The following is a 26,449-nucleotide window of genomic DNA, read 5'->3' on the forward strand; positions in this document are numbered from 1 at the left end:
GCGTCTGGTGCGGCCTCTCTCGCCAACCACCCTCAAGCTAGCTAGCCAGGACCCGCCCTCCGACGGATTGCTGTACTCATACACGTGCATACACATATTGGACGAACTAACGGATGTAAGAGTCCGGTGCCACTGGGGACACTAAGCCAAGGTTCGGCAGTGTGTGCGTGCCACACCCGGCACCCTAGGAGACCAGCCTGAAACCTGGGGAACCTCTTATCATATGCACTGCAGACCGTACGTTGCCGGGTATGGCCGGTAAGGCGCTCCGTTTCCCTGGTGCGCGCTGTCTGGGGGAATAGAAGGAAGAAACGGCGATCCACGAGGAATGGGATGAGAACCCCTCCTTGGCTACCGTCCGGAGAGGAAGGAGCGTTGCGTAGCTGGGAAGGAGCCGGGTTGAGTGCTGCGTGCATGATGTTCCTGAGCAGGAGATGGAGCCATGTCGTGACCGAATGTGAAATGGCGCCGGTAGTCCTGGTCATCTTCAGCGGAAGAAGGTGGAGAGTGGGAATATACATAACTGATTTACCGGACTGCCTGAGCTGTGATGCTTGTAATTGGATATATTGGTTATTTTGCTGGGTATATATTAGACAGCTGCGGAATCGTGGGTTAACGCTTCGTTGCAAACCTGTTGTGTGTGCGGTAATTTGTGTTGAACTCGTGGAACGTACCTTGGGCACAGCCGCAGTGCACAGCCGCACTGGGCAACTGATGTGGCATCTCTTGTTTTTATTATGGACTACGGTGGGTAACTTTGGACGTGCGCAAGGGTTCTTGAGGATTATGTCGGGTAAACGAATGTATGTCTCTATCCGCGGCCAGCCTCTACTTGAATTTCGCTGCCGCATCTCGTTTCATTTCTAAACATTTACTATTTTTTCGTTTGCCATGATATATTGGTTGTCATAAATTGTTTCAACTGTAGGCCCTGTTTCAACTCTGGGGTTTACCGGCTGTCTGCACCAAATTCCACAGTGTTTAGCTGGCAGCACCTTGAGAAATTATCTCCAACACCACAAGCATAACGCCACATGACGGGAAAAGTCCGTGTGCTCTTTCTTCTTGTGGATGGCATCGGCGATGTGTCGGTTCCGGAGTTCGGGGACAGGACACCGCTCGAAGTGGCCCATGTTCCGCATTTAGATGCTATTGCAGGTGAGAGGGAAGGGTAACCTTATGTATGACAGGCCATCGCTCGTTTCATGTCGCTTGGAAAGCGCCTACAGTCAGCCCATTCAGCTTAGTCAGGTCTCAGACTCACCACCTTCACCTCAAACCCTCTCAAGAAACTGCTACCAACTTTTTAATACGGCAAATCCGGACTTGACTCGGCGGCGCCCTTTCCCCTCAGCGCTAAATCCGTCCTGTCGGGTACTTACTCCACGGTGCCTTAGCCACCGGCAGTCTACACCCCCTGCCCAAGCGGGTCTCGACCATGTTCTGCCCCAACCCGCACATCCCTTCCCCACCGGGCGAACCTCTGTCTCCCCCCCCGTCCGCCAGCGGCTGGCCTGACTGGGCTGATGGACCCCGTGGAACCGGGCTTGGCGTGTGGCAGTGACACGGCGCACATGTCCCTTTTCGGATACGATCCCAGGATGTGAGTTTCTCCCCCCGGCATGGGCGCATTCGGGGGCCGGGAGGGAGGCAGAGATAGATGGCCACGTGGATGCAGCAGCGGGGGGAGCCAGCGGCCCCATCTAGGTGAGCACGTACTGGTGTTCATCTCGCGAGCAACCGCTGAGCCCTCATTACGGGTTCCAGTTGCAGCGGCCGCGACGTGCGGCTGGGCCCCCGGTACCCACTGGCAGCTTTGGCCCTCTCTAATGCACCTCTGGTGGCGGAGGGGTGTGGAGGGATCTGGGTACTCTCCCCCCACGCCACACATATACACACACACTTTCTGAGCTGTACTGCGCACTTCCAGGGTTCGCGGCGCAAGTCGTGGCACTGGCTCCGTCGCGTGCCTTAAGAGACGAGTAGCATTCCACACAGCCACCCGTGGAACCCCCTGCCCTGCCCTGTCCTGCCCTGCCTAAAGTCACTACCGGGGCCGGGGCGCCTTTGAGAGCATGGGCGCCGGTATCCCCATGGCCCCGGGTGATATCGCCTTCAAGTGCAACTTCGCCACTTTGGACTCCGCCAGCGGCATCGTAGTGTCGCGCCGCGCGGACCGTCACTTTGAGCACGTGGGACCCGTGTTGTGCGCGGCACTAGACGGTGGGGCCCCCCACCAGGAGGGTTTGGGGAGGGGGGGATCATATGCGATAGCGGTTGAAGGGGGTGAGGAGGATCGGTAGGCAGTGAGTGGGGATGGAGAGAGAGGGTTGGGGGTCGCGATGGGGAAATGCAGGTGTCTGTGTGTGAATCTCTGCGTCGGTAGGGTGGTCGAAGATTCTGTTGGAGGGTTTGACAGTGTGAGAACTTCCCCCGCTGTAACCCCCTCTCTTGGTCACATCTCCCAGCACGGCCTCCTTCCCCAGCTCGCGTGCTCTTTTAAAACCCCCGTCTCCCTGGGGTCGTCCGCCCAGTGCCTGCCTCAGCTTTCTTCCGGTCGTGGGTTTTGTTCTCCCAGCTCTCTGTCCTCCCCGAGTATTCCCAAGCCCCCTCCCCGCCTTGCCTTCCATGTATTTACTCTCTCCACGCGCCCCTACCGCCAGGCCTCCCTCTGCCCGGCTACCCCCAGCACTCCGTGTCGGTCAAGTACGCCACAGAGCACCGATGCGGGGTGGTGGTCCGGGGACCGGGGCTCACGGATGCGGTCGGGGACACGGATCCGCTCAAGGACAAACTCCCCCTCAAGCGTTCCGTGCCGACTGACGACACCGCCGAGGTGAGGACTGGTGGGAGGAGGGGGGTGCGTGGAATTGCGGGGCCGTCTGGCGGGAGGAGGGGGCTGTGGTGGGACGACGTGGGAAAGCTGGTGGCTGTGGTGCGGAGTGGTTGAGTTGAGTTGCATGCAAGACGCAAAATATCAACTGCCGACGTCGCTTTTGGGGAGAGGGGGGAAATTGCGGAGTCCTTATAAGTATGGGGGGAAGGGGAGGGGGGAACGGGTCGGCACCACACGCAGTCCGTCCGTTCGTACGGGCCATGCCCCGGGCCGGGAGTGGTTGGGCTGGGCGGGGTTAGGGTATAGCAAGGGGCACGCTCGGCTGGCTTAAGGCGGGGCTTGGGTGGGGAGGCTGGCGGTTTGGCGCTTTCAAACAATTGCGTTGCTTCCGTTCTTCTTTCCTTCACTTTGCAGTGCACACCACGACCGCCGCTTGCGTGCCGTAGCCGTAGCCGTATTTTGCGCTGCCAATCTGCCCGACATTGGCAGCTGCTATCATCGCGTCCACCATCACCACTATCGTCACCACCACGGCCACGTCATCACCGTCACTCCGCGCTAATGCCCACGGCGCGTTCGTTTCGCACCATTGCAAACCTCCCTACTGCATACACACCGTGTCCGTGTCCCCCCTCAGCCACCTGCCCTTCGACAGCGCTTCCTCCTGATGTGATGCCCCTGCTCCTGCCCCTGCTCCTGCTCCTGCTCCTGCTGCAGGCGCAGTTCACTTCGGGGCTGGTCAACGCCGTGAGTGATGCCTTCCGCGCAGTGCTGGAGACCCACCCCGTCAACCAGCGCCGCGCCGCGGAGGGTCAGCAGGTGGCCAACGTGGTGCTGCTCCGGGGCTGCGGCAGCCGCATCCGGGTGCCCTCATTCCAGCAACGACACGGCATGCGGCCCTGCCTGGTGGCGCCCACGAAGATCATCGCAGGTAATGGGGGTAATGGCCTGCTGGCAGCGGGTGGAGCTACCTCCGGAGATCCACCCAAGGAAGTCATTCGACGCTTACCAGATGGCGCGCATCAGACGCTCATACCGCCCCGCCGGAAGTCTGGAATAGGGGAAGCCCACATCGTAGCCGGAGGAAGTGCGGCACCCCAGCAGCGCTCCTTCCATGGGTTAACCGCGATGGGTTATATCATTGTGATACCGCCAGGTACTGCCAGGTATTGCCGTCATCGAACCAGACCAGACAGGAGCCGCTTACGTGACCACCTGCCTGGCCCCTTCCTGCCCCACGCGCAGGCTTGGGTATGTCTTTTGACATGGACGTCCTGGATGCCCCCGGGGCCACTGGCTCGTACGACAGCATGTTCCATGCCAAGGCTGAGACAATTTGCGACGCGCTCACGGGCGGCAACCGGCCGCCAGCACCCCCCATGAAAGCAGCGCCGCCGCTGCAGCAACAAGGACAGGGAGAAAGTGGGGGTGGCGGGGATGGGAAGGCCGCGGAACCCGCCGTGGAGGCCACGGAGGACGAGGGTGCTAATCCGGCCTGGGAGCCTGGACGGAGGGGTCCCGCAATGGAGGCTGGGGTGGCCGGTAGTAGCGGCGGCTACGAGTTTGGTTTTGTGCATGTCAAGGCTGTGGACGATACAGGCCACGATCGGATGCTTCAGAATAAGGCAGGAGGCGGTCAGGGGCAGGCCTGGTCAGGGGCAGGCCTGGTCTTAACCGGAAGCCTGCAGATTACGGGATGGGTGCACAAGTTGGAAATCAGCTGTTGCCGCTTTGGGAGTCGGCTGCTGACTCTTGCTTCTTGTGTGCAAATAAAATAATCACCCTATCCTGAATTTTTGGTTCGTAAGCACTCGGGTCCTTTTGCCGCTTCAGGTCCGCTTCCTCGAGGTGGTGGACCGCATGGTGGCTCAGATGCTGCGGCGGCTGTGGCAGGCGGAGGCGGCGGGGCGGGGCCGCTACCTGGTGGTGCTGGCGGGAGACCACTCCACGCCCGTGGTGTTCGGAGACCACTCCAACGAGCCGGTGCCCTTCGCCATAGCAAGCGTGCGACACGCAGTGGAGGTGAGGGCAGTGGCTTGTGGTGGGGGGTTCCGCTGGGGGGAGGCGCCTATCGAGGGCTCAACAGGCATATGTATGCTGCGGCGGTGGCCATGGCGATGGCCGTGTATCGGGATGAAGGAGGAGCTGCGGGTTTTAGAGGAAGTGTCGTCTGGATGTGGTTCGAGTTCAAGTGAGATCTGGTCCCGGGAGGCAAATCCTGGCGGTTGGTGAAAGCCAGGTGCTGGTGTCCAGCACTGCTCGTGTCCAAGCCTCAGTAGACTAGGAGACGTGAGACAGTCCAGTGACCATCCCAACCGCTGGCGGTGGTTCCGTCGCCACTCGCATCACTCGCGCATGTGGTAGTCTTCGACCTGCGCCTTGTGAGCTGATACGTCGCTAGTACTGAGGCAGCGCATCATCCCGTTGCCCTACAGGCCCTGGGCGGCCCGGCCTACATCGAGAACGTCCCTCTGGGCCCCATCCCGCTTCCCGACATCAAGAATCCACCGCCCTTCACGGAGCTGCGCAAGCAGGTGAGGGACCGCGGGAGAGGCCGTGAAGGGGGGGGAGGTGTTCAGGGAGCCCTCCACGCCTCTCCGCTGCACTGTTGACCTACTGACCCCTACCACCCCGGTTTCCGTCTATCGGGCCGTCCATGTGAAACTACTACAAACTACGACGAGGCTGCATCCCTCCCTTCGGGGCCTCCGTGTGCGGTCCTGGGCCCCTCCCCCTGGTGGGTGCGCAGGCTGCCTTCAAGGATGCGCGCCGCAAGGCCGCCTGGGCGGGCCGGCCATGGGATCCCGCAATGCCGGCCGAGTTGTTCGGGCCGTGGCGGGAGCCCTGGCCCCAGGCAGTGCGAGGCGATCCCGTGCGCTCCTATGACGAGGTGTCGGTGGCGCGGGGCGCACTGGGGCGGTTTCCTGGCTCTCAGGTCATGGGGTTGGTAAAGCAGTTTGCCGGGTTTGCGGCGCCAGCGTGAAAATAGAAGCGGTAAAGGTGGAGTGGAGCAACCAGTTATTGTGGCACTTCCGCCTTATGTGAGGGGGGCGAAGTGATGCCAAGGCCACTGGGGGCCAAGGTGAGGGGTACGGCTGGCGCATGAGCTGCAAGGTGCACTTACAATGAATGAATTCGGTATCCCTCACGGACATCGGAGTTGCACGGGCCTGAACACCCCTGAACACCCCGGCAGTTTAACATTACGACCTGTAACTTCTGTCGCCTTCTACACACACACACATACACTTGCACATAAACTCGTCTGTGAATGACATGGCCGTGCAATATCACCCCTGATCACAAGCAAACAAAATCGCACGCGAAAGGTTCGGACTAGGATTAATGTTTTGCAAACCTGCATGTTGTATGCCTGTACGTCTGTCGGTCCAGACAGATCATAGGCAGGGCAAAGCAGTTTTTATTGAGCCCCATTCCGTCCACGATGAATGCAAAAGCCAGCATTACCCCGCTGGCAGGAGGCGTTCGGGGAGGTCAAATCGCATGGCCCTCCCTTAGATTCAAAGCCCTAACGGGGATTATTCGGCATGTCTCTGTTAAGGTTAAGATCCCCCCTTCCAGACCCCGAAGGCGGAAGGTTAGACCATACCATACAAATGCTTGCATTGCACCCTGCTCATAGACGATACACGAATGCTATCTTAATACACATTATGAAGGGAAAGTCCGCCAACAGAAGACAAAATGCACCTCCGCTCGCTTTTGTAGTGTTACGTAGTAGCAGATGCACCAGCATGTGGACGTTACGAATATCGAACAATACGAGTAATGATGCACATGCAGCAGTGCTTATACTGCCCTTCCCAGGTCCCCCTCCAACTAAGGGCAATCCAGGTGGAGGGAAGGAGGTTTATTCGGACGTGTGCTCAAAGCGCCATGCAGCAGGTCCAAGCAATAGTCGGCCCAGGATAGGGCGGCAAACGAGAGGCTATATGACGATATCGTCGCAGCAAAATGCATTTTCTGTCCAACGCAGGTGCCTTTCAGGTTTCTTCATGTCGGCACACGCACGCACGCAGACATGCACTCCAAAAGACCCATCATGGCTATCTAAGGCACAGCTCCCTAAGGAGCCCTCGCCAACGTGAGATGCGGTAGCAACTATAGCGTACACATGCAATGCAGGTGAATAAGTATCAGTATTGCTCAGCAAGCAAGCCTTAGCAAACCAACACCAGCACCCTTCGCAGGTGCCAAGGATAGCGCTAGCGCGCTAGCAAACCGCCATGCCGACGTATGAGTCGGCTCGCGACTCAGATGTACGACACTTTCATCAGCTGAATGAACTCGTCAAATGAAATGAGGCCGTTCATGTTCTGCACACAGCAACACGCAGGTACGGGGGGGAAAGGAACATGGCTGGATATCTGTGCAGGATATCTGTGCGGTGCCACAAGAATGTCATAACAGAGCAGTTGGGACAGAGCAGCAGAACACGCGTCAATCAAGACACCGGCGCCTGCGGCGGGAAGCTTCCACCGAGTGCGCCGTAATGCTGTCCACAGCCCAACAGAGTTAGCTTCCATCTGCGGATGTTAGTTAGTCCGCCACACTGTGCTCCCCCTTCTGGCCATAACCCGTGTATAGCAATCCATCCATCCGCACTGAGTTCGTCGTTCGTTCGTTACTCCCCATCCCGACCCCGACCCCTGCACTAACGGGAACCCTAAGTTATAACGTCGTACCTTATCCGTGTTATTAAACAGCTCCATCACTTCTGATTCGTCGTAACCGAACACAGCCGAGGCCGCAACCAGCTCCTGAAGGTGGATATGAGTGCAACAAACACGAGGCAAGGCCCTTGTGGGGTCATTGTGCCTTGTGGGGTTGCCTAGTATGTACCGAACTACTGGGGCCACTCGCCCTCGCAATGGATTGAACAGGGACTGGTAATGGATGTGCTAGGACTGCCAACAGTAGAGTTTTGCGACGTTCTCTCCACCTGGGCTCCACCTGCAAGCCAAGATCTATCTAGTACCTGCCTCTGCCCCCGCGGCTACGGTGCCTACTCACATTGACTTCGAGGACGCCGTCCTTATTGGCGTCCATTCGTTTAAACATTGTGGCAATTTCCTTGCGCTGCTCTGCGGTTGGCTCAAAGGTCGGCTCCTGTTGCTCCCCCTGGGCCGGCTTGACCCAGGACAGCATCACCTTGAACTCCCGGTCGTTGGCGTAGGGAAATATACGGCGCATGTACTCGCTGAAGGTGAGCACGCAGTTTTTGTTCAAATCGATGCTCTGTGGCAAGGTAGTCAGGGAGTTAGGGAGCGCCATGAGAAGCAGGGTTCGACACTCCGTACGGGGCCCGTAAGTTTTTGGCCTTTTTTCGGTATCCCCGTAAGGGCCCGTAGGACTTTACAGTGGCCCCCGTAAGGATTTTGCGGCGCGAAGCGCCCCCGTACGGGGCCGCCCCCGGACCGGCCGAAGGCCGGTTATGGGTGCCCCCGTAAGGATTTTAAGGATTTATAAGATGCCGTACGGTACATATGCCCATGCTTAAGCTGCCGAGCATGCTTCTCATGCTAACGGCGGCTGGGCTTCCGGGCATCCACTTCAAGTACAACCAGTACCGCTATTTCGTCACGGCTATGCGCGTTCTGAGCGAAGTCATCCTTGCCGCCCAGCTTGTTCGAATCCGTGAAAGCCCATTCTTTAGTATTATGTCAGATAGCAGTACGGACGTATCGGGTGAAGATCATGTTGAGGAGCAGAAGGGATGGGCGGCCGCGGCGGCCAAGGCGCTTGGCTTTCACTGAGTGTGCCGTGTCCCCGAGTGTAATGGTTCACGAGAAAATAACGAAAATAACGATTTACAGGGCAAAAAGATGCAAAGCGTCACTTTCCACAGCGTTTCAGCCAAGGACAGTGCCCCCGTAAAGGTTTTGGGGGGTTACGGGGACCCCCGTAAGGTTTTCGGCCGGTGCAGGAGCCTGGTACGGGGCCCCCTCCGTACGGAAAATTTGGGAGGTACGGGGGAGCCCGCAAGTTTCAGGAAGGTCAGTGTCGAACCCTGATGAGAAGTGTGGGCGAATAAGAACGACGGCAGGCAGGCAGGTACGTGGGCGGGCGGGCAAAATAGCGGTGCTAGTCGCAGTTAAGTTCCTAACCATGGGGAGTACGTAGGCTTTTTGCGTTCGGGTGGCGCGCTGGCAGTGCAAGGCTCTGCTACATTGGGTGTAGCTGCCCATATTGTGCAGTTTACTGCGCTGTACGTTGTGGATGATGATGTAGGTGCTAGGGCGGCTTCTGCGCCGTTCTCGCCGTACCTTAAACGCGGACAGCGCGTGCTCGCGCAAGGTGGTTTCCTTAAACGCGCCCATCAGTTCCTTCACAGTTACGCGTCCGTCATTATCCTGCATTCCACAAGTGACTTTGTTTATGGTGGTACTTCACGGAAACCTCATCAGTCCACAGGGCAATCAGCTAACTTGCTCCTGTCCAAAGCAGGCGACGAGCTACGGCTTTTGCGAAGAAGCCAAAATAGGTTGCAACGTGCGTTTTTCAAAAACCTGGCAACTGAAGACCCATACGAGGACTTCATCGATGCATGCAAACTCTGAATTCATGCAGTGTCGCCCTATTTGAAATCGCACGCCCGCGCGACAGATAGAGCCCCGCCTTCCGCCAGTCCCCGCGTGCTCTACGCATTATTCCTGTACTGTACTCACCAAATCATGCTTATCAAACAACTCCTTGAGCTTCAAAACATCAGAGCGGCTGCAGAGGTAGAATTGAGAACTCGTTAGGGCAACCTGAACACAGCTGGAATCGACAAAACCTAGGACGTGTAACGAAGCAAGTTTAGAGGGACAAACCTGTATTTTGAGCCCTCCCCCAAGCGCTTCTTTTTGGCTGCAGCAACCTGACGCGAGAAGACACGAGCAAGCCTTCTATAATTTTTGTTTGTGGGGCGCGAGCCTGAAATTCCTATCAGGAGTTCCCCCCTTTTAATGCTTACCGCCGCTGTCATTGTCTTGCAACGGCAGGATGACCTCAGGCTGTAAGAAAACTTCTAGGCGGCAATCCTGCTGCCGACGCGTACTTGCGTCGCTCAAAAGAAGCTTATCTCAGGAAAGGTTATTCTGATGCTTCTGTCCGCATGGCTGCATGCTTCATGGTTGAATGGTGCCGTACAGCAGTAGTACTGCGACCGAATAGTAACGCTCTGACCAACTATATGCATCAGAACAGGACACATCTATAAACAGCAACTATCCTTTAAATTGTTATTGCCTCAAGGTTATTTGTTGCGAGCACTGGGACGTCTTGGCGGCCCTCGTGTTAAGAACAGAGTCGCGTTCAGTCTTCAATACGCCTTGCATCAACAGAAAGATTCCTCGCATGGTACCTGCGCCCTTGCGGCAGGAGCCGGAGCTCGCACCAGCATGAGCTCCTTTTCCTTAACTAGCGATGTCGTCAATTACCTCATATACCGCTATCTACAAGAGGCTGGTGCGCATGGGTTACATGTATGCTACCGGAGTGCATGTTGGGCCGCGTAACTTATGCTTTGCTGTCGTGCAGGTTTCACCCACTCTGCGTTCACCTTCGCCAGTGAAAGCCTGGTCACGCGCACGAATATTGACCCCAACAATGTCCCGCCGGGCTCCCTCGTCACCTTTATCCAGAAGGGCTTGCAGTACCTGGAGATAGAAGCAAACCTGGATGCGCAGGTGAGGGGGGAAGGGTGTCGGCACGTAAGTGGCAAAGTGCAGCACAGCTTTAACTTTCTGCTTTTATCCACGATAGGATGGTGAGGTAGATGGCGACTACAAGCTCCTGACCCCCGAGGAGCTGCTGTCCAATGATGTTGACCAGTTGCGCGCACTAGTGGCGGAGAGGAAGGAGGAAGAGAGCAGACCCAAGGCGCCCCCGCCCGAGAAGCAAAAGGCGGCGGACAGGGAGCGAGCAAAGGAGAAAGACAAGCCTACAGACAAGCTAGAGAAAGCTGAGAAGAGTGACAAAGCGGAGAAAGAGCGGGAGAAAGAGAAGGCACAGGCCGCAGCTGCAGCACAAGCTGCAGCAGCTCAGGCAGCGGCAGCACAAGCTGCAGCAGCCCAGGCAGCAGCAGCAGCACAAGCAGCTGCAGCCCAGGCAGCGGCAGCGCAAGCCGCAACAGCCCAGGCGGCTACAGCACAGGCGGCTACAGCACAGGCAGCTGCAGGCCAGGCGGCGGCAGCAGCAGCGCCGGCCGCTGCCGCAGCGCAAGCCGCAGGTCCATCATCTCAACCTCAGCCAGCCCCACCCAGCGGAGATGCCAGGGCCACAGCCCCTTCTACTGCGCCGGCAGCTGCTACAGCACAGCAGCAGCCGTCTGTGAAGCTGGAGTCTCGTCCTTCGTCGGGTCCCACGCCCATGGAGGAAGATAATCCACCCCCGGCCAGCACCAGTGCGCCCGCTAGCATAGAGGTTCCCGCCAGCGCAGTCATCACCCTCAACGGCCATGACTCGGAGGTGTACATCTGCGCTTGGAGCCCCGTGGAGCCCTTGCTGGCATCTGGGTAAGGTGGCCTGGGTCGCCGGGGGTTCGGGAGGGGGCGGGAAAGGATGGCACAGAGCGGAAAGCAGAAGGGATAAGAAAAAATGGAAGGAAGCGAAAGGATTGGTTGGGGTGGGAGGGGAGCTGGTGAAGTGTCATGATGGAAGAGACGCAACGCAATACCAGCGGTGTAACAAACGAAATGGGTTGCCCCGGATCCGGACTAGACGGGGCGGGGCGGGGTCGGCGGAGCAGCCTTGGCTTTGGCTCCCCGCGGCCGGCGCCTGCAGCCTGTCTGGCGGCCCCACACTAGCAGGGCCAGCAAGACCCGGCTTCAGGGGTCCTCGGGTCGGCGACCCGTCCTAGGGCCACCCGCATTGCCGTGTAGAGCCACCACGTGCTGCCCCTGTGGGGCGCTCTTCCCCCCCCCACACCCACTCAACACTTCGCGTTGGCTCCATATTGTCCGGGCCCGGGGCTGTTACCCGAGTCCATCAGGCACCCGTCCACATATGCACCCACGGAAACACACAGCACACACGGACATGCTCCATGGCGACAGAGCGTCGTTCTTCCTGCAAGCAACCAAACCCACACATGCGCCGACCCATGCGCATTTTGCGTCTTTTCCAACACGCCCGTGCGCCCCGACACCTACGCCCTGCGGGTCTGCAGGTCCGGCGACGCGACCGCACGGATATGGAATCTCGCCACCACCGCCGGGACCGCACACACCCGGTCGGTGGTACTCAACCACGAGGCCAAGCAAGACAAGTCGCAGGGCAAGGACGTGACGACATTGGATTGGAACGCGGACGGCTCCCTGCTGGCGACAGGATCGTACGACGGCCTGGCGCGGATCTGGTCAAAGGACGGTGCGTAAGTTCCTTTCGGGCAAGGCGAGGCCTCTGGCGACGCCTGGAAGCCCACCTGAGCTCACGGCCTTCGGGGCGCGGTATGATTGTTTAGGGGTTTAGTTGCCATAGCCTGGGAAGTATTTGGTTGGCGACGGGTTTGGTGCCCCTCAGCGGATAGAGCGCTGAGCAGTATTGTTGAACCTGCCCCAATGTTCAAGTGGGGCTCGCGCACGGCTTTTGCTGTGCACGCGACCAGCAGTGCCGGATGTGGCCCCGGTGGCATAACATGCTGTGGACCTTCCGTCTCCTCCGCTCGCAGGCAAGCTGAAACAGACGCTCGACAAGCACCAGGGGCCCATCTTTGCGCTCAAATGGAACAAGCGAGGCGACCTCTTGCTCAGCGGCAGTGTCGACAAGACGGCCATCGTTTGGGACGCCAAGTCCGGGGAAGCCAAGCAGGTGTTCGACCTGCACTCAGGTGCGAGATTCCCGAATAGGGACGAACAGGTCAGGTCAGGACAGCAGGGAGCTAGGGGTAAAGGGTTGGACTCCAGATGCGGCCTGACCCCGTGGGCAGCACTGTCCTCGGATATCCGCGTGATGCCAAAAAAGTTATAACAGCCGCCACCGGCAATGCTGCCGCCGTCGCCGCCGCCGCTGGCAGAGGCGCCAACCGGCGTGGGTGCCCAACCGAGGGCGTTGCAGCCCTGTAGAACACCGTGCAGTTTGATCCAGCACACAAAGCCGATGGCGAGCGTCTCGACGCAGTGCTTATTATTATCTTTTGTAGATAGATAAATAGGGGGGAAGTGAGCAGCTGGAATATGTAAAGCGGTTTTGTTTCGGGGCCTCTGACGCCCTCTTGAGCATTTGACGTTGCGCTATTTTTGAATGTTGGGGTGTCCAGGCTTGGACTGTGTGTCCGTAGACAGAAAGGTCATGTGCAGTGCGGTCAATCTGCAGTGCATGATCTGCATGATGACGCACGGGCAACTGATTCTCGGACTGGTGGCAGTATAAGGGTTTTCGACTGGAGAAATGGTTTTTGCGTTCCGCCTCACTTATATACGTCATAGATACGATGTGGTGCGCGTCCTTTCTTGCGCACAGCTTCCAGTCCCTGCCGGTAGTACGGCACGGCTGCTGAGCCCCCTCTCCCACAAGACCTCGCTTACCCTCTACTCCTGCCCCCGCACCCTCAGCGCCCACCCTGGATGTGGACTGGCGCAACAGCAACTCCTTCGCCACCTGCTCCACCGACCGCCTCATCCACGTGTGCAAGCTGGGGGAGACCAAGGCGATGCGCACGTACGCGGGGCACGATGATGAGGTCAACGCGATCAAGTGGGACCCCAGTGGCCGCCTGCTAGCGTCATGCTCGGACGACAAGACTGCCAAGGTGGGATGGAGGCGAGGGTGGTGCCCGGTGTGCGGCGGCGGTGGTGGTGGTCTGGCGCCGGATTCCGGAGCACCGTAGGAGCTTAGGGCGGTAGTGGTGGGGCGGTAGTGGAGTGGGGTGGGGTGCTGGTGGCGAGATGACGGCGTTCTGCCCATCCGTGTACTGCCCATCCGTTCGAGCACCCTGGTTTCGGCGCCGGCTTCCTTATATCTGCATTACCTCATATCTCCCCCCTGTGGACCTTTCCTACCAGGCCCTCACGACTTGTCACTTGTCGCTATGGCGCGTTTTCCCGTAGGGGCCTAGTGGCCTTTGCAATGTTACATAAGCTTCTCCTTGCCCATCCACTCGTACAGGCCACCCTCAATAATGATGCCTGCCGACCTACCCCGCCTGTTGCCCGTAGGTCTGGTCCCTGAACAGCGACCGGCCGGTGCAGGACTTCCGCGACCACGAGCGCGAGATCTACACCATCCGCTGGAGCCCCACCGGCTCCGGCTCGGCCAACCCCAATATGCCGCTGCTGCTGGCGTCCGCGTCCTTCGACACCACGGTGCGGCTGTGGGACATCGAGGCTGGCCGCTGCGTGCAGTGCCTTCACCGCCACGTAGAGCCCGTCTACAGCGTGGCCTTCTCGCCCAACGGCAAGTTGGTGGCCACCGGCTCCTTCGACAAGTGCGTTTACGTGTGGAGCGTGGAGGAGGGCGTGCTGGTGCGCTCCTTCCGCGGCGATGCGGGCATCTACGAGGTGTGCTGGAACAAGGAGGGCACGCGCGTGGCAGCGTGTTTCGCCAACCGCACCATCTGCGTCATGGACATCAGCGTGTAGGAGCACGGAAAAAATGCGGGGGGGGGGGGGAGCGGCCCTGGTTTGTGGGGGGGGAGGCCGGAGCGGCCTAAAGCTGTAGTTATTGGCGGGCTGACGGGTGTAGGAACGTGGGGGCGTTTGGCGGCTAGGGGATGCTTGGGCTGTGTGGGAGCGCTGGAAGGAAGTGGCGCGGCGGTGTCTTGTGCATGATGTTGAGGGAAGAAAGAGAGACATCGGTTTGGATGAAAGGTGGGAGGTGGCGTTGTGGAGTCATTAAATGCCAACATGGACTAGGGCCCCGCCGTTGGCGCGGTGGTTATGAGGAGGCATGGGTCAGGCATGGTACTTGGTTCCCTGTTAAATTTTGCTGCTGCTACCCTTCCCGTCTTTTACTTTGTGCTGATCTCCTCTTTTGGCAGGTTGGTGGCCTTGGCCTGACCTCTGGGGTTGGGTTTCATTTTGCTCCTGGTTGTATGGGGGAAGGCATCCGGGTTTCGTAATGTGCTGGGTTTAGGAGCGCATTTCTTTATCTCGAGGGACCATATTGGGGGTTTTGCTGCTGCGCAAGTTGACACGATGCTCGCGGTGGTACACGCGGTGTTGCCGGACAGTGCATGCACTTAATTACGCATTGATTTTCTATAATTATCGAGCATTGTGTGCTGGATGGATTGTGCTGGGGATGGTGTGCATAGGAATGTTCTCCTTGACAGATTGTTCTCGTTCGCCGTCTTGCACATGCAGAATGCCATCCATGTATGTACGTATGTATGTTCTCTGTGAGCGCAAGCCCGCGGTACCATCGGGTCACACCACAAACGGGAGGAAAGAAACCAAGAGGAACAAACATCGGAACTGGCAAGATTGAGAGGGGCAACAAAACATAACGTAACCACATTTCCAGACGACCACCCACAGCTCCCCAAGAATGTTGTTGAGGGCACCCAGCACTGGACTGGAGATGACAACTGGGGAAGTAGTGGGTAAAAACGCGCATCTCAAAATATCCACACCCACCACGTTTTGTCTGAAATCGTACAATCGATTCCCGCCGCAGACAATGTGCAATAGCTCACACATGCAGGCCGCAGCAAGGGGCAGAGGGTGCCCCAGAGCAACCGTGCATGCGCACTGGACTAAGCAGCCGCACAACCCAAGAGGTGGTCTTCCACAAGGCAGGTGTAGGACAGGCCTTCAGCACATAGCTGCGGAGGTTACGACATCTCCTTTGACACAACCGCTGTCCGGCTATTGTTAACCACAACCCCCCGAAAACTCCCAGCCAGTACGAGGACATACAGACGGACAATTCGTGCCCAACGCTGCTCATGACGCAGCCATGAAGGCCCTGCTCCAAGCCACGCCGCATCTATTTCGTATATGGCGAAAGGAAAGCTTCAACAACCCTAAAACCCAGTTTGGCCCACTGGTGTGGCCGGGGCCCCTCGTGCAAGGTGATACGGTGATACTCAGAACGGCACAACCACGAGCCCCAGACCGCCTGGCAGCCATACACTACTCCTTAGCAGCAGCTGCCTCCAGCTCCTCCTCTATCTTTTGTTGCGGCCGCGGAATCCGACGCGGCCCTTTATACGGGTTCACAATGGGGGAGTCGTGTCCGGGTAGTTTCCGCGTCCAGTTATAAATGTTGTTATCCACGAAACCCTTCCACCGCCGGTAACCGGCACAAAACTCAGCCGCCCGGCGCTCGTTAGGTAGCAGCTGAGTTGGCTCCCTCCCGTACATCTCTAATGAAGCCGCTTCAACCTGTGTACACCAAACGGATGTCCCAATTTAACACCGAACGTGGACCACGTGGATGCAGGGGAGACGGGTAACCACTGGTCGGGGGGAGCATGCTGATCGCCACAGCAGTGAGATCCTTCTAACCTGTTTCCCGTTCGGCGTTACAATGGCCGCGCCTGCCGCGACCGTCCCTGCAATTCCAAGCGTCATCCGCACACCAATGTCGTTGAAGGCACCCAGGATTTTTGAGGTATCCAGATTCATTTTTGAGTCTATGCAGCCGTAGGCGTTAGATCTTATCTCTTAGGAGACTCAGTTGGTTCACAGCGGGTTTAGTCGGTTCACGGCGGCGCATTAAAACGCTCAGTTGAGTTCGATCTTCCCCTAAGTCATCCAACAAGCAATGCCATAAAAATTGAAGCATCAAACGTAGCCGAACCTCGGCAAATCGCCTGCGGCAAACTTGCCGTGCTTGCCGTACGAACCGCCCTTGTTGTGTGCTGGTGGACCATACCGTTATGTGTTATCACAGAAGGTGCTGAAAGGTGTTACAAGGTGCTGCGTAGGTTTACCAGCAGGGATGGAAGGAATTGGACGTGGTCGTGGAGCGGTCATTCCCGCGTGGTTGCAGCAACAGCAGCAGCAACAGCAGCTATTGCAACAAAATGCAATAGGCTATACTTCTGAAGCTTCAGGGTCCGGTCAACCAACCGACTCGCAGCTGTCGGAGCGGTATGGAGATGCGCTCGGTGGGTTGGACGACGCAGCTCAACGGGCGCTGATGCAGCAGCAGGAAGAAGAGGTCCGGCAGGCAGCATTCCGGTAAGAGCTACACCGCCCGCGAGCTGGCACCCCGCCTCACCGCACCACGCCTGTGTACCGTATACGCAACGTTGCTCCTCACCCTGGGCGCGCACACGCGGCCACCTGAACCGTAGGTCAAACAAGAGACATGAGCGAGACGAGGACCCCGCCTCTGAGCCGCGCGATCCATCGCAGCTCAAGGCACGTATGGGGGTTAGGGTTCTATATGTGGGTACGGGCACCGGCAACCTGCCTGCCTCCCTTCCATCAAAAGAAATGTGGTGAAGTCTCCTTCAGCTTTCCCTCAACCCCAACAATCCCAAACAGGCGCAATACACGGCGCAACAGCTCACGATCTCCATTCTCCACTTGCCTCACAATCTCCCTCCCTCTCTCGCCCCTAGCCGGGTAACTTCCGGGGTTTACTGGTCCCCCTGCCCCGTCCGGGTCCCTCGTGTCTCTATCACGGGGGTTCACGGGACTCCGGGTGGTGAGGCCGGCATCACACAGCCTTTCGCCGCGGCTCCCCTTCCGCCTGCAGGACAAACTACTGAAGCTGTCTCATGACTTCCACAACCAGCAACACCATCAGCACCATCCTTACAACCTGTCAGCTGGCAGCGGCCAGGGCGCTGCTGCCCCCGCTGCGGCCCCCGGCGCCCCATTACCACCAGCCGCACCGCAGCGGGGTGCCGGTGATTGGACCAACTACCAGCCACCCAGCGCGGTCCTGGCCGCCATTGCGGCCAAGTCCGCGGCAGCGGCTGGTCCGCCCGGGCCCCCTGGTCCACCCCCGGGTCCTCCGAAACCTCCCGGTGAGGGCGGGTAGGGGGGCGAACGTGCTCGATTGGGGGCCGGGCAGTCGAGGGGCCTTGCTGCCGGCCGAGCAGCTGAGAGCCGCGGTGGAGAACTGGAGAGCAGCAGCAGTAGCAGTAGCAGTTCCTCGCCCGCCTGGGCTGGAGAGGGGGCTGGAAAGGGGGGTGATCAATGCGGAGCTGCTGCACGTAGCTCCGCTGTTGTAGCTACTTATTGTGTACGATTGGGTGCACATGGAAGGCATATGGTGTAGTGTGGTGCGGGGTTTAGGATGGGGTTGGTGGGGGGGGAGAAGCGCGTGGGAGATTGGTGCCTGCAGCAGCCACCTGGCAAGAGGTACAGCCCCCCTCACCCTGGCTACCCTCGCCCTCACGCCGCCCGCGGCCCCTGCCCTCCTTGTGCACGTCCCCACAGGGCCGCCACCGCCGCCCAGGCCGCCGGGACCACCGCCGCCGCCGCGGTTGCCGGGACCGCCTCCCGGGCCTCCGAAACCACCCGGGCCGCCGCCGCCTGGCCCTCCCCGACCCGGCCTCGGGCCCCCTCCAGCATCATCATCACTAGCCGCTACACCCTTACCCCCACCTCCAGCACTGCCATCAACGCTACCAGCACTACCAGTACCAGCACCAGGATCACATGACGGTCTGCGGAGGTCCGCGGCTGACCCGGGATCGGGTCCCGGGGCAGAGGCAACTACCACCGGCCGAGGGGTGTCGGTACCGCCCCCGGGTACGGAAGCCCCGGTTGAGTACGACTATGACGATGACGAGGCGCCACCGGGTACCACCTTGCCGCCGCCGCCGCGGCTGCTGCCACAGCCGCCGGTGGCGGCGGCCGCGCAGGCTTCAGAGCCCGCCAAGCCCGATTTGCCGCCGGCGCTGAAGGCGCGGCTCATGGCTCGTGGGTTATTGCCGGGTCAGGGGCAGGGTCAGGGGCAGGTTGCGGACGGGGGCCAGCAGGGCGGTGCGGAGGCCCGGACGCAAGTCCCGGCGGCGACGGCCCACTACACCGCTCCCCCTCAGCCGCCGCAGCCCTCCCTGCAGGACGAGCCGCTGCTACCCGGCTGGTATGAGGCGGTTGACCCCCGCCATGGCCGACCGTACTACTACAACCCCATGACAGGTGCGCGCGTGAGGGGGCCCCCGCCACCGCCCCCCGCCGCCGGTTTCCCGGGGTTCAGTCCAGGTGTTGCCGTGGAGGGTGGGGGTCCTGACATATGAGTTCCGGTACGCGGTGTATCCGCGGGGTAGGCAGCCCATGTTGTGCAGCTGCTGGGGGTGTTCCGCAACCCCGGGAAGCTGGAAGGGGGGGGAGGAGAGGAGAGGGGAGGAGAGGGGAGGGGAGGGCGTCGAAAAAAGGGAGGTGAAATAGGGTCGCACCGTCTTTGAGATGTGATGCCATTCTGTACAGTGCCTGCGAGGATGGATGCACCAGGGGGCCCCCCCAAGAGGGGGGAACCACCTGCCCTCGCCGCTCGGTGCGGTGTGCAGTGTGCAGTGCCAGCGGCCGGACCTCGCCACCCGTCCTCCTCCCCACACCATCATGGAGTGTGTAGATCACCGCCGCCGCCGCCGCCGCCGCCGCCGCCGCTATCTAACCCCCTCTGGAAGCTTCAATGCATCGGGGCATGGGGGGAAACTGGCGATGTGGGCAGTTTGCTTAGCAGTGTGTGTATAATGGGTGGGGTGGGGCCAGGTAGCCAGCCATCTGACCCCCCTTTGCTCTCTTCCCGCCCCTGCGCTCACCCCCCTGCGCTCACCCCCCTCCGGTCAGGCGAGCGGTTGTGGTTGCGACCCATCAAGTCCCTGCCCCGGGGCTGGACCTGGGCCGTGGACCCCGCCACCGGGGTCACCTACTTCTACTGCCCCGCTACAGGTGGAAGGGTGGGGCCCACCTGGGGTCTGAGCTTGGTTGGTTGGTTGGTGGGTTGGTTGGTTGGTTGGTTGGTTGGGGGAAGTCAGTGCGCAGTGCCGGCAACGAAACACATAGTTATGGGGAAGGTGACTGAGCCGTGTGGCTTACAGGTTACATGTGTATGTATGTATGTATATGTGTGTGTGTTTTGTCTTGTGTGAGTGTTGTGATGAGGAGTCCCTGCGGCCGCCGCCGCCCGTAGGAATGTCACCCGTTCCTGCTCATTAATCGTGTGTGTATGTGCGCCCCCGGGCCCCTGCAACGCCCCCGCAGGCGAGCGGTCCTGGTTGCGGCCCAGCCACCGGGACTTCCTCCCCTCGCCCGCATTCCTGGGGGCGAGGCAGGGGTACGTGTTCAAGAAGGGCGCCCAGGTGGGGCCGCGGGGGAGGGGGCAGGGGGGAACTGGCGGGGGGGGGTGAGGTCTGTCGTAATGCTGTCTGGATACATGCGGGGGGTTGCTAATGGGTGGTCGGTGGGTGGGGTGGGGGTGACAGGTGGTTTGCGTCCTTGGCGAGAGGCTGTTGCCACGATGGGAGGGCGTATCTTTGGAGGTTCGACTGGCTGGCTAGTCCCGCTTCACCCCCTACCCACCTACCTACCTACCTACCCTCCACTCTTACCAGTGCCTCATCTGCGCATGTGTCCGCTATGTTCTTTTCACTTAAGTGTCCTTCCCCCTTCCCTCCCCGCCGCTACTTCCCCCCTCCCCCGCCCCCGCCCCTCCCCCGCCCCAGGGTTTGGGCTACTACCTGGACGACCCCGCCCGGGCACTGGCCGAGTTCCGAGAGGCTCAGAAGGCCGCGGAAGGGGCTGGAGATGGCGGCGGGGGGGGCATCATAGGTCCTGTGCCGCGGGGTGGTGGCGAGGAGGGCGAGGAGGGTGCGGGTCCGGGAGGCTCCCGCAGGAGCCGGTTGGAGGCCATTGCGGAGCAGCAGCGGCTGCGTAACGAGTCGCGGGGTCGGGGGACGAGGAAGGCGGGCCAGGAGGAGGAGCTGGACCCCATGGACCCGGTGAGCCCGTTTGGAAGGGGGACCCCGGGGGGGGGGGTAAAGCAGGGGGGAAAGGAAGCGACCCCCACGCGGATTCACGGGTTGCGGTTCCTCCTCCGATCGCCGCTAGCTCCGCCTGGGCTCTGGGCTCAGCTAGGGACCTCCAGTGCAGGGACAGCTGCGGAGGAAGTACAGCGCACCTGCCTCTTGACGACGTTTTCTCCTCCTTCCCTCTCCTCCTAGTTCTCTGCCACCTCCCCCCCTTCTCTCCCTCCTCACCCCTTGCTCAGGCCGCCTACTCCGACGCCCCCCGGGGCACTTGGTCCACCGGCCTGGAGGGCGCGCAGCCCTCCGCCGCCGACACCACCGCGGGCGGTCCCCTCTTCCAGTCCCGACCCTACCCCGCACCGGGATCCGTGCTGAGGGCCAACAAGAAGGCGCTGGCGGGGGCTACGAAGTAGTCGGGAGGGGAAGCTGAAGCTGGGAAGCGGGTCGCTGGCAGATCGGGGTGACTAGAGGGTTTCAGGGTGGGCGTGGAGTTTGACAGGGGTGGTGGTGGTGGTGGTGGTGTCAGGGTGGTAATGCTGGTGGGGGAGTAGGTTGCTTGGGACTTGGCACTGGTTGAGTTGGGCCGTGGCGGTATTGCAGCCGGTTGCGTAGTTGTATCTGTCTGTCTGTCTGTCTGTCTATTTATCTGTCTCGGGGTGCTTGTGAAGGGGTGCTTGTGAAGGGGGTGCTAGTGAAGTCTCGAGCTTTGTTGTACTTGTGTTCGTGTGTTACGTAGGTTTGCTGACCGAAAAGTCGGAGTTAGTACCCCCCCCCGTGTGTCCCGTCCCGTCGAGAGGAGACCTCTCCGGCACTCCTCCCTCGACCCCCACGCCCACTGCTACTACTACTACTACTACAACTACTAGTACAACTACAACTGGCATTCCTGTTCAGGACGTGGCAAGGTCTCCTCATGTCGCATTCCGTGACTGCTGCAGGATTGTGAAAACAAACCCTCCAGGGACAGCGCCCCTGCCGGCTGCCTGTGATGGTGGAAGCGATGCATGCGTGTCCTTTTTGTCGGAACATACGAGCCGTCAACTGCGCCATGCTGCGGACTGGCGGGTCAACCCTTAATTACTCATGGAACCAGCATTGAACCTAACCCCCACATCGATGTAACCCCACACGCATATACCACCCAGTCTACTGAAGGTGGCCGGAGGGGGCGCTTCTGCATCTGCCCCTGCCATCATCATCATCATTTTTTCATTGTGCGGGGAGGAAGGCCACCAGCCAGCTGGCGGCCATCGTCCCAAGGACCCTGACCAGCAGTGTCCCTTCATGCATCGCCCTCTCCGCCGCCGCCGGCCGCGTTCTCGGGATCCTGAGGGCAGTTGAGGAGCGGCCGGCCGTCAGCATTTCGCCTCCTATGGCAGCGGCACCAGGACTCCCCAGCAAGCAATATGCAATGCATTGGCGCTACCATTACAAGCCACCCCTGTCGCCATGACGAAGTTATCAAACAATGCATGTGCTCCGGGTGCTCCGGGCTTTCCCCACGAACTCTCTAAACGGGCGCCATGACGTCCCCCCCCCCCCGCAGTTTTAGTGGAGGAGTTTAACACGTCGCTGGTGTGGCAACACGGAGCTCGCTTCGGCACGTAAACCCTAAATTATCCCCGTGTACCACTACCGGCATACTTCTCCATCGCGGCTCAGATCGTAAGAACGCACGCATACACATGCACCTCACCATGGCCGCCTCCTCGCTGGAGATCTTGAGCCCCATACCCTCCGTAAGGGCCAGCTCGTACAACGTACTCTTCACGGTGGGAGGAGAACGGGAAGGGGGAGGCGAGGGGAGGGGGGCCGGTGTGGGAGATGTGGTAGGGGTGTTCTCCTCCCTCCCCGCCCTCACCCGGGGTTCTGCACCCCCGCGCCCCAGTACCTCCTCAACTCCGCCGACCCGCACATGTCCTATACACACACAGACACAGACATACATATACAGCTGGAGCAGCTGCTGCAGCAACTCAATGGGGCGGCCGCAATCCGAGTCCTCCTGTGCGACCTCCACACGACCTCTCACCCACACGGACCCGCGGATCAACCCCCTAACACACCCCTAATACCCCGGCCCCCCACCCCCCCCACACACCTCCATTTTCTTCAGCGTATACTTGAGACTGTCGTACTTCTTGCGCAGGGACCCGTTCCGCAGGTCGAACTGCGGCTCGTCACCCAATACCGCCGTCAGAGGGCCCCAGGGGGGAACCACCACACCACACCACACCAGACCACTCAGCCGGCTAATGCCACCACAAAAACACGCATCGCTGCGGAACGCCGTGATGTGGTCACTTTCCGTTGTACGGTTGATCGTCCGGGAGGGGGGGGGGAGGTACGACAGCGCTGAGGCAGTGGGTCGGTTATTCAGCCCGACCGAAACCCCCAAACCTCACCCCTAGAAGCCCTCCAGTCCCTATGGCCCCGCGAACGCAGGCCCTCCCTTCACCCCCCGCCCTTCTCACGGTACGACAGCACCTGCAAGAAGCGACCCATGAGCGCATCCACCAAGTCCCGACAGCGCTGTACGGCAGCCTTATCCCGTACGGTCGCCCTCGCGATGGCGTAGCGATTGAGCTCCCCCGTGAAGTCCAACACCCCTCCCAGGAACCTGGGGCCCGGGGGGGGGGAGTTAGTGTCGGGATGTCAGGCTAATGTTGCGGCTGGGATCCCAACCTTTTGGTTGGGCAAAGGGCCAACCCCTGGACCCCCCTACACACAGACAGACAAACTGACAGACACACACACACACGGGGGCCATTCCCCCCGGTCCTTCCCTTCTCATCCCCCCTCGCACCCCTTGGAACGTCCTCCCCCCCCCCCGGGGGGCCCCGCCCACCCACCACCGCCCACTCACTCCTCAGGCTCCGCCAGTGGCAATTCGTCCGAGGTTACGAGGCGACCCTCCGACAGGAACACGGAGAAGGCCCGGGCCTCCACATACTGGGGTTGGGGTTGGGGGTTGGGGGACTTGATGTGTGCGCGTATGTGTGGTAATTTCCCCCCTCCCCCCCCCTGGACCCCGCGGTGGGGGAGCACCTGTGGTGCCAGTGATGCCCGGTGGTGCGGGGGGTTGGCCCCCCCCGGACCTCCTGAGTTAACCCACCCGGGGCAGCGCGGTGCGGATGTCAGGGACATGAAAGGTGCGGCGCCATGACGACGGCGCCAGGTTTCTCCCTCCCCCTCGCCCTCCTCCTCAACCCCCTCGCCCCCTCCCCCGCCCTCACCTCCTCCACTGCCGCCGCAAAGGATCCAGACCTCAGTGCCGGGTACCTCGCGATGGTGGGACACATCTCCCCAGCAATCACCTCTACCGGTAGCAGCGGGGGGGGGGGGATGTACGACAGGTGTATGTGTGTGTGGTGTGAAGGGGGGGAGAAGATACGTCCATCAGCTGCAGGAAGGGGTCCAAGTGGTGGCGGGCGGAGGGGAAGTACGCGGGCAGAGAGTGTGTGTGTACCTGTGTGGTAGGGAGCCCAAAGAATCCACCGCCGCCGTGTCCAAAGCCGTGTTTGGGTAGGTGGGTAGGTGGGTAGGTGGTTGGGTCGGACGTGGAACCCCGGGGCCTGGTCCACACACATACACACACACACACACACAAACACGGCAGTACAGCTGTAGCGGGCGCTCCTGCCGCCTCAACAATCCCCCTCGAGTCTCTAAACCTCCCTTCCCTCTTCCCCCCTTCTCCACACGCACACACATACTGACACACATACTGACACACATACTGACACACACACATACTGACACACACACCCGACACCAACCTGCTTTCTGCAGCTGCTTGTCGGCCCCCTCCAAGTCCCCCCGATGGAGGGAGTAAACCGCCTGCTTGGCCAGCTTCTGCACGTCTGAGAGGGCGGGGGGAGGGCGGGGGGAGGGTGAGGGGACCGCTTCAGCAGTTTAACGTCGTCAGTTGGCAGCTGACGGAATACTTCTCCGTTTTTTTGCCTCATACATATCCCCCCATCCCCCACCCGCCACCGGCCCCCCCGTCCCTTTCCTTGGCACCAGCTTCACTCGTTCGTGGTTTGTCTTCCCCCCAAACTCCCCGAAAAATCCAGGCCCACCCCCCTAACCTCACCTCACCTCACCTCCCCTCCCCAGCCCCCAGCCCCCAGGCCCCCCCACCTCGACACTTCTTTATGACCCCCTCCCGCAGTTCGTCATAGGCCGCCAGGTGTTGGCCTAGCTTCTCCCAGTCGCTGAGCAGTGGGGGGCCCCGGGGGGGAGGAGGAGTGCCATTGGGAAAAAGGGGGCCCGGGGACTCAGGGGTGGTGGCAGGGAAGGGGGAGATCTCGCAGGGCATCCGTACATCTGATGTACGGATTTCCTCGTCCAGCCATGAAATGTTTATTGCAAGGCCAATAATCCTTAATCCCATGATTGCTGCTGCTGCTGCTGCTCCTCATCACTTTATTGGCTCTGTTGGCTGAGCTTGTGTTCCAGTTTGTTGTTGTTGTTGTGGTGGTGGTGGTGGTGGTGGTGGTTAGTTCCCGCGGCGCCATCCCCCCTTCAGCCGCCCCCTTTCACCCACCAAACACCCCCCCGGGGGGGTGGGGTGGGGGGGGAACACACCTGATCAACAACATGGTTGCCTCCGACATGGCGGCGGTGCTGGTGCTGGTGCCGGGGCTTGGGGGAGTGTTGCGTTCACCCGGCGGTGCTGGTGCTGGTGCGGTGCTGTTGTTGTTGGTGGTGGTGTTGGTGGTGGTGTTGGTGGTGGTGTTGGTGGTGGTGTCTGTTGGGTTTAAGTTGGCCTGGAAAGGGGGTGACAGGTGGGGCGCGGTGTGGTAGGGGACGGGGGTGGAGCGCACCATATCGGGGGCCTTGTGGGGTGGAAAGGGGGGAGGGGGGAAAGACGAACCACACACGATTGAAGCTGCTGCCAGGGCAAGAGAGTAACAAACGTAGAACTGACCGAAAGGCGTCCGTGGCGACCGTGACCTCGGGATGACGAAGTGGAGAAGATGTCGGAAAAACTACCTACCTAAGCCGCCAGAACTAAAAAAGCGGAATAGTATTGCCAATCCGTAAAGAAGTAGTAGTGAAGGCGGCGGAAGCGTAGTAAAATAGTGCTGTCGTAAAGGTGGTATAAAGTTGCTGGCCTGGAGAAATAGCTGGTTTGCTGATGCTGAAAGGCTGTCGGTATGCAAGTGCTCCTCCCAACCCCCCAAAAACTAAAACGCGCGACCGACCCGACCGACCCGACTATTCTATTCCGGCTAGCCGACCGACGCCAACGCGATATACCAAAGAAGCTCGAACCACCCTTTGGACTCACCTGGCCAGGCAGCAGGAGCGGCACATGCGAGGCAGAGAGGTGGGAGAGTTGTGAGCAGCGAACGAAAAATACAAAAACGCATGCAAATGCTGCTGAAAAGGAGTATTAAACTTGCTGACCGGGGAAGCTGGAAATGAGAAGCCCTAAAGAACCTATATGAAAACGGAAGAAAACGCAGGAACTAAAAAACAATTGCAAAGGCGGCGCAGGACGACACAGAAGGTGTCGTACGAGATGACGGAATGACGCATTGGACGGGATGACGCATTGGACGGCGTGTACGCCGGCAGAATGCAAAGAAGGTAGAAATGGAGAAGTGGGTTGGAAAGAACGCAAACGCGAACGTTCTTTCCAACGCAAAAGAAAGGCCCAACGGAGGAGAGGGAGTTGGTAGGAAGAGAAGCGCAAGTGCGCGGGCCGGGGTCACCCGTGG

General features: G+C 60.0%; 6 protein-coding genes across 6 annotated transcripts; 3 read left to right on the top strand and 3 right to left on the bottom strand.

The window, feature by feature from the left end:
* The first annotated feature begins 879 nt into the window (after nt 1-879).
* On the top strand, nt 880-6,702 carry VOLCADRAFT_105938 (uncharacterized protein). The gene is made up of 9 exons (XM_002953365.1): nt 880-1,161; nt 1,510-1,606; nt 2,048-2,226; nt 2,667-2,839; nt 3,557-3,770; nt 4,085-4,539; nt 4,673-4,861; nt 5,275-5,373; nt 5,589-6,702. Exons 1-9 carry the CDS (start codon nt 1,038-1,040, stop codon nt 5,820-5,822), a joined length of 1,764 nt encoding a protein of 587 aa, XP_002953411.1. The 5' UTR covers nt 880-1,037; the 3' UTR covers nt 5,823-6,702.
* A 411-nt stretch (nt 6,703-7,113) lies between these two features.
* VOLCADRAFT_94189 (uncharacterized protein) lies at nt 7,114-9,830 on the bottom strand (the record flags this gene model as incomplete). Its single annotated transcript, XM_002953462.1, has 5 exons — nt 7,114-7,176; nt 7,546-7,620; nt 7,874-8,098; nt 9,127-9,213; nt 9,819-9,830. The coding sequence occupies 5 exons, from the start codon at nt 9,828-9,830 to the stop codon at nt 7,114-7,116; spliced, it is 462 nt and encodes a 153-aa protein (XP_002953508.1).
* A 415-nt stretch (nt 9,831-10,245) lies between these two features.
* On the top strand, nt 10,246-14,424 carry VOLCADRAFT_63837 (uncharacterized protein; the record flags this gene model as incomplete). Its single annotated transcript, XM_002953366.1, has 8 exons — nt 10,246-10,312; nt 10,385-10,561; nt 10,944-11,187; nt 11,251-11,361; nt 12,015-12,214; nt 12,516-12,674; nt 13,399-13,595; nt 14,002-14,424. The coding sequence occupies 8 exons, from the start codon at nt 10,246-10,248 to the stop codon at nt 14,422-14,424; spliced, it is 1,578 nt and encodes a 525-aa protein (XP_002953412.1).
* Nucleotides 14,425-15,918: 1,494 nt separating this feature from the next.
* Nucleotides 15,919-16,413, bottom strand: VOLCADRAFT_94191 (uncharacterized protein; the record flags this gene model as incomplete). The annotated part of the gene is made up of 2 exons (XM_002953463.1): nt 15,919-16,170; nt 16,294-16,413. The coding sequence occupies 2 exons, from the start codon at nt 16,411-16,413 to the stop codon at nt 15,919-15,921; spliced, it is 372 nt and encodes a 123-aa protein (XP_002953509.1).
* A 4,238-nt stretch (nt 16,414-20,651) lies between these two features.
* On the top strand, nt 20,652-21,133 carry VOLCADRAFT_63718 (uncharacterized protein; the record flags this gene model as incomplete). The annotated part of the gene is made up of 2 exons (XM_002953367.1): nt 20,652-20,693; nt 20,963-21,133. Coding segments are annotated over 2 exons (213 nt in total), but the record flags the coding sequence as incomplete, so codon positions are not given.
* An 869-nt stretch (nt 21,134-22,002) lies between these two features.
* Nucleotides 22,003-25,561, bottom strand: traA (translin-like protein; the record flags this gene model as incomplete). Its single annotated transcript, XM_002953464.1, has 10 exons — nt 22,003-22,047; nt 22,417-22,485; nt 22,822-22,999; nt 23,179-23,340; nt 23,587-23,672; nt 23,957-24,039; nt 24,500-24,583; nt 24,864-24,937; nt 25,311-25,492; nt 25,550-25,561. Coding segments are annotated over 10 exons (975 nt in total), but the record flags the coding sequence as incomplete, so codon positions are not given.
* Between the last annotated feature and the right edge of the window lie 888 nt (nt 25,562-26,449).

Source organism: Volvox carteri, assembly GCF_000143455.1.
Source record: "Volvox carteri f. nagariensis unplaced genomic scaffold VOLCAscaffold_36, whole genome shotgun sequence".
Taxonomy (NCBI): domain Eukaryota; kingdom Viridiplantae; phylum Chlorophyta; class Chlorophyceae; order Chlamydomonadales; family Volvocaceae; genus Volvox; species Volvox carteri.

Excerpts from the sequence above, each read along its gene's own strand:
- VOLCADRAFT_105938 (XM_002953365.1), top strand. The coding sequence starts at position 1,038 with ATGACGGGAAAAGTCCGTGTGCTCTTTCTTCTTGTGGATGGCATCGGC. Across the intron at positions 2,227-2,666 it reads GTTGTGCGCGGCACTAGACG|GCCTCCCTCTGCCCGGCTAC; the intron begins GTGGGGCCCCCC and ends CCCTACCGCCAG. Across the intron at positions 5,374-5,588 it reads TCACGGAGCTGCGCAAGCAG|GCTGCCTTCAAGGATGCGCG; the intron begins GTGAGGGACCGC and ends GTGGGTGCGCAG.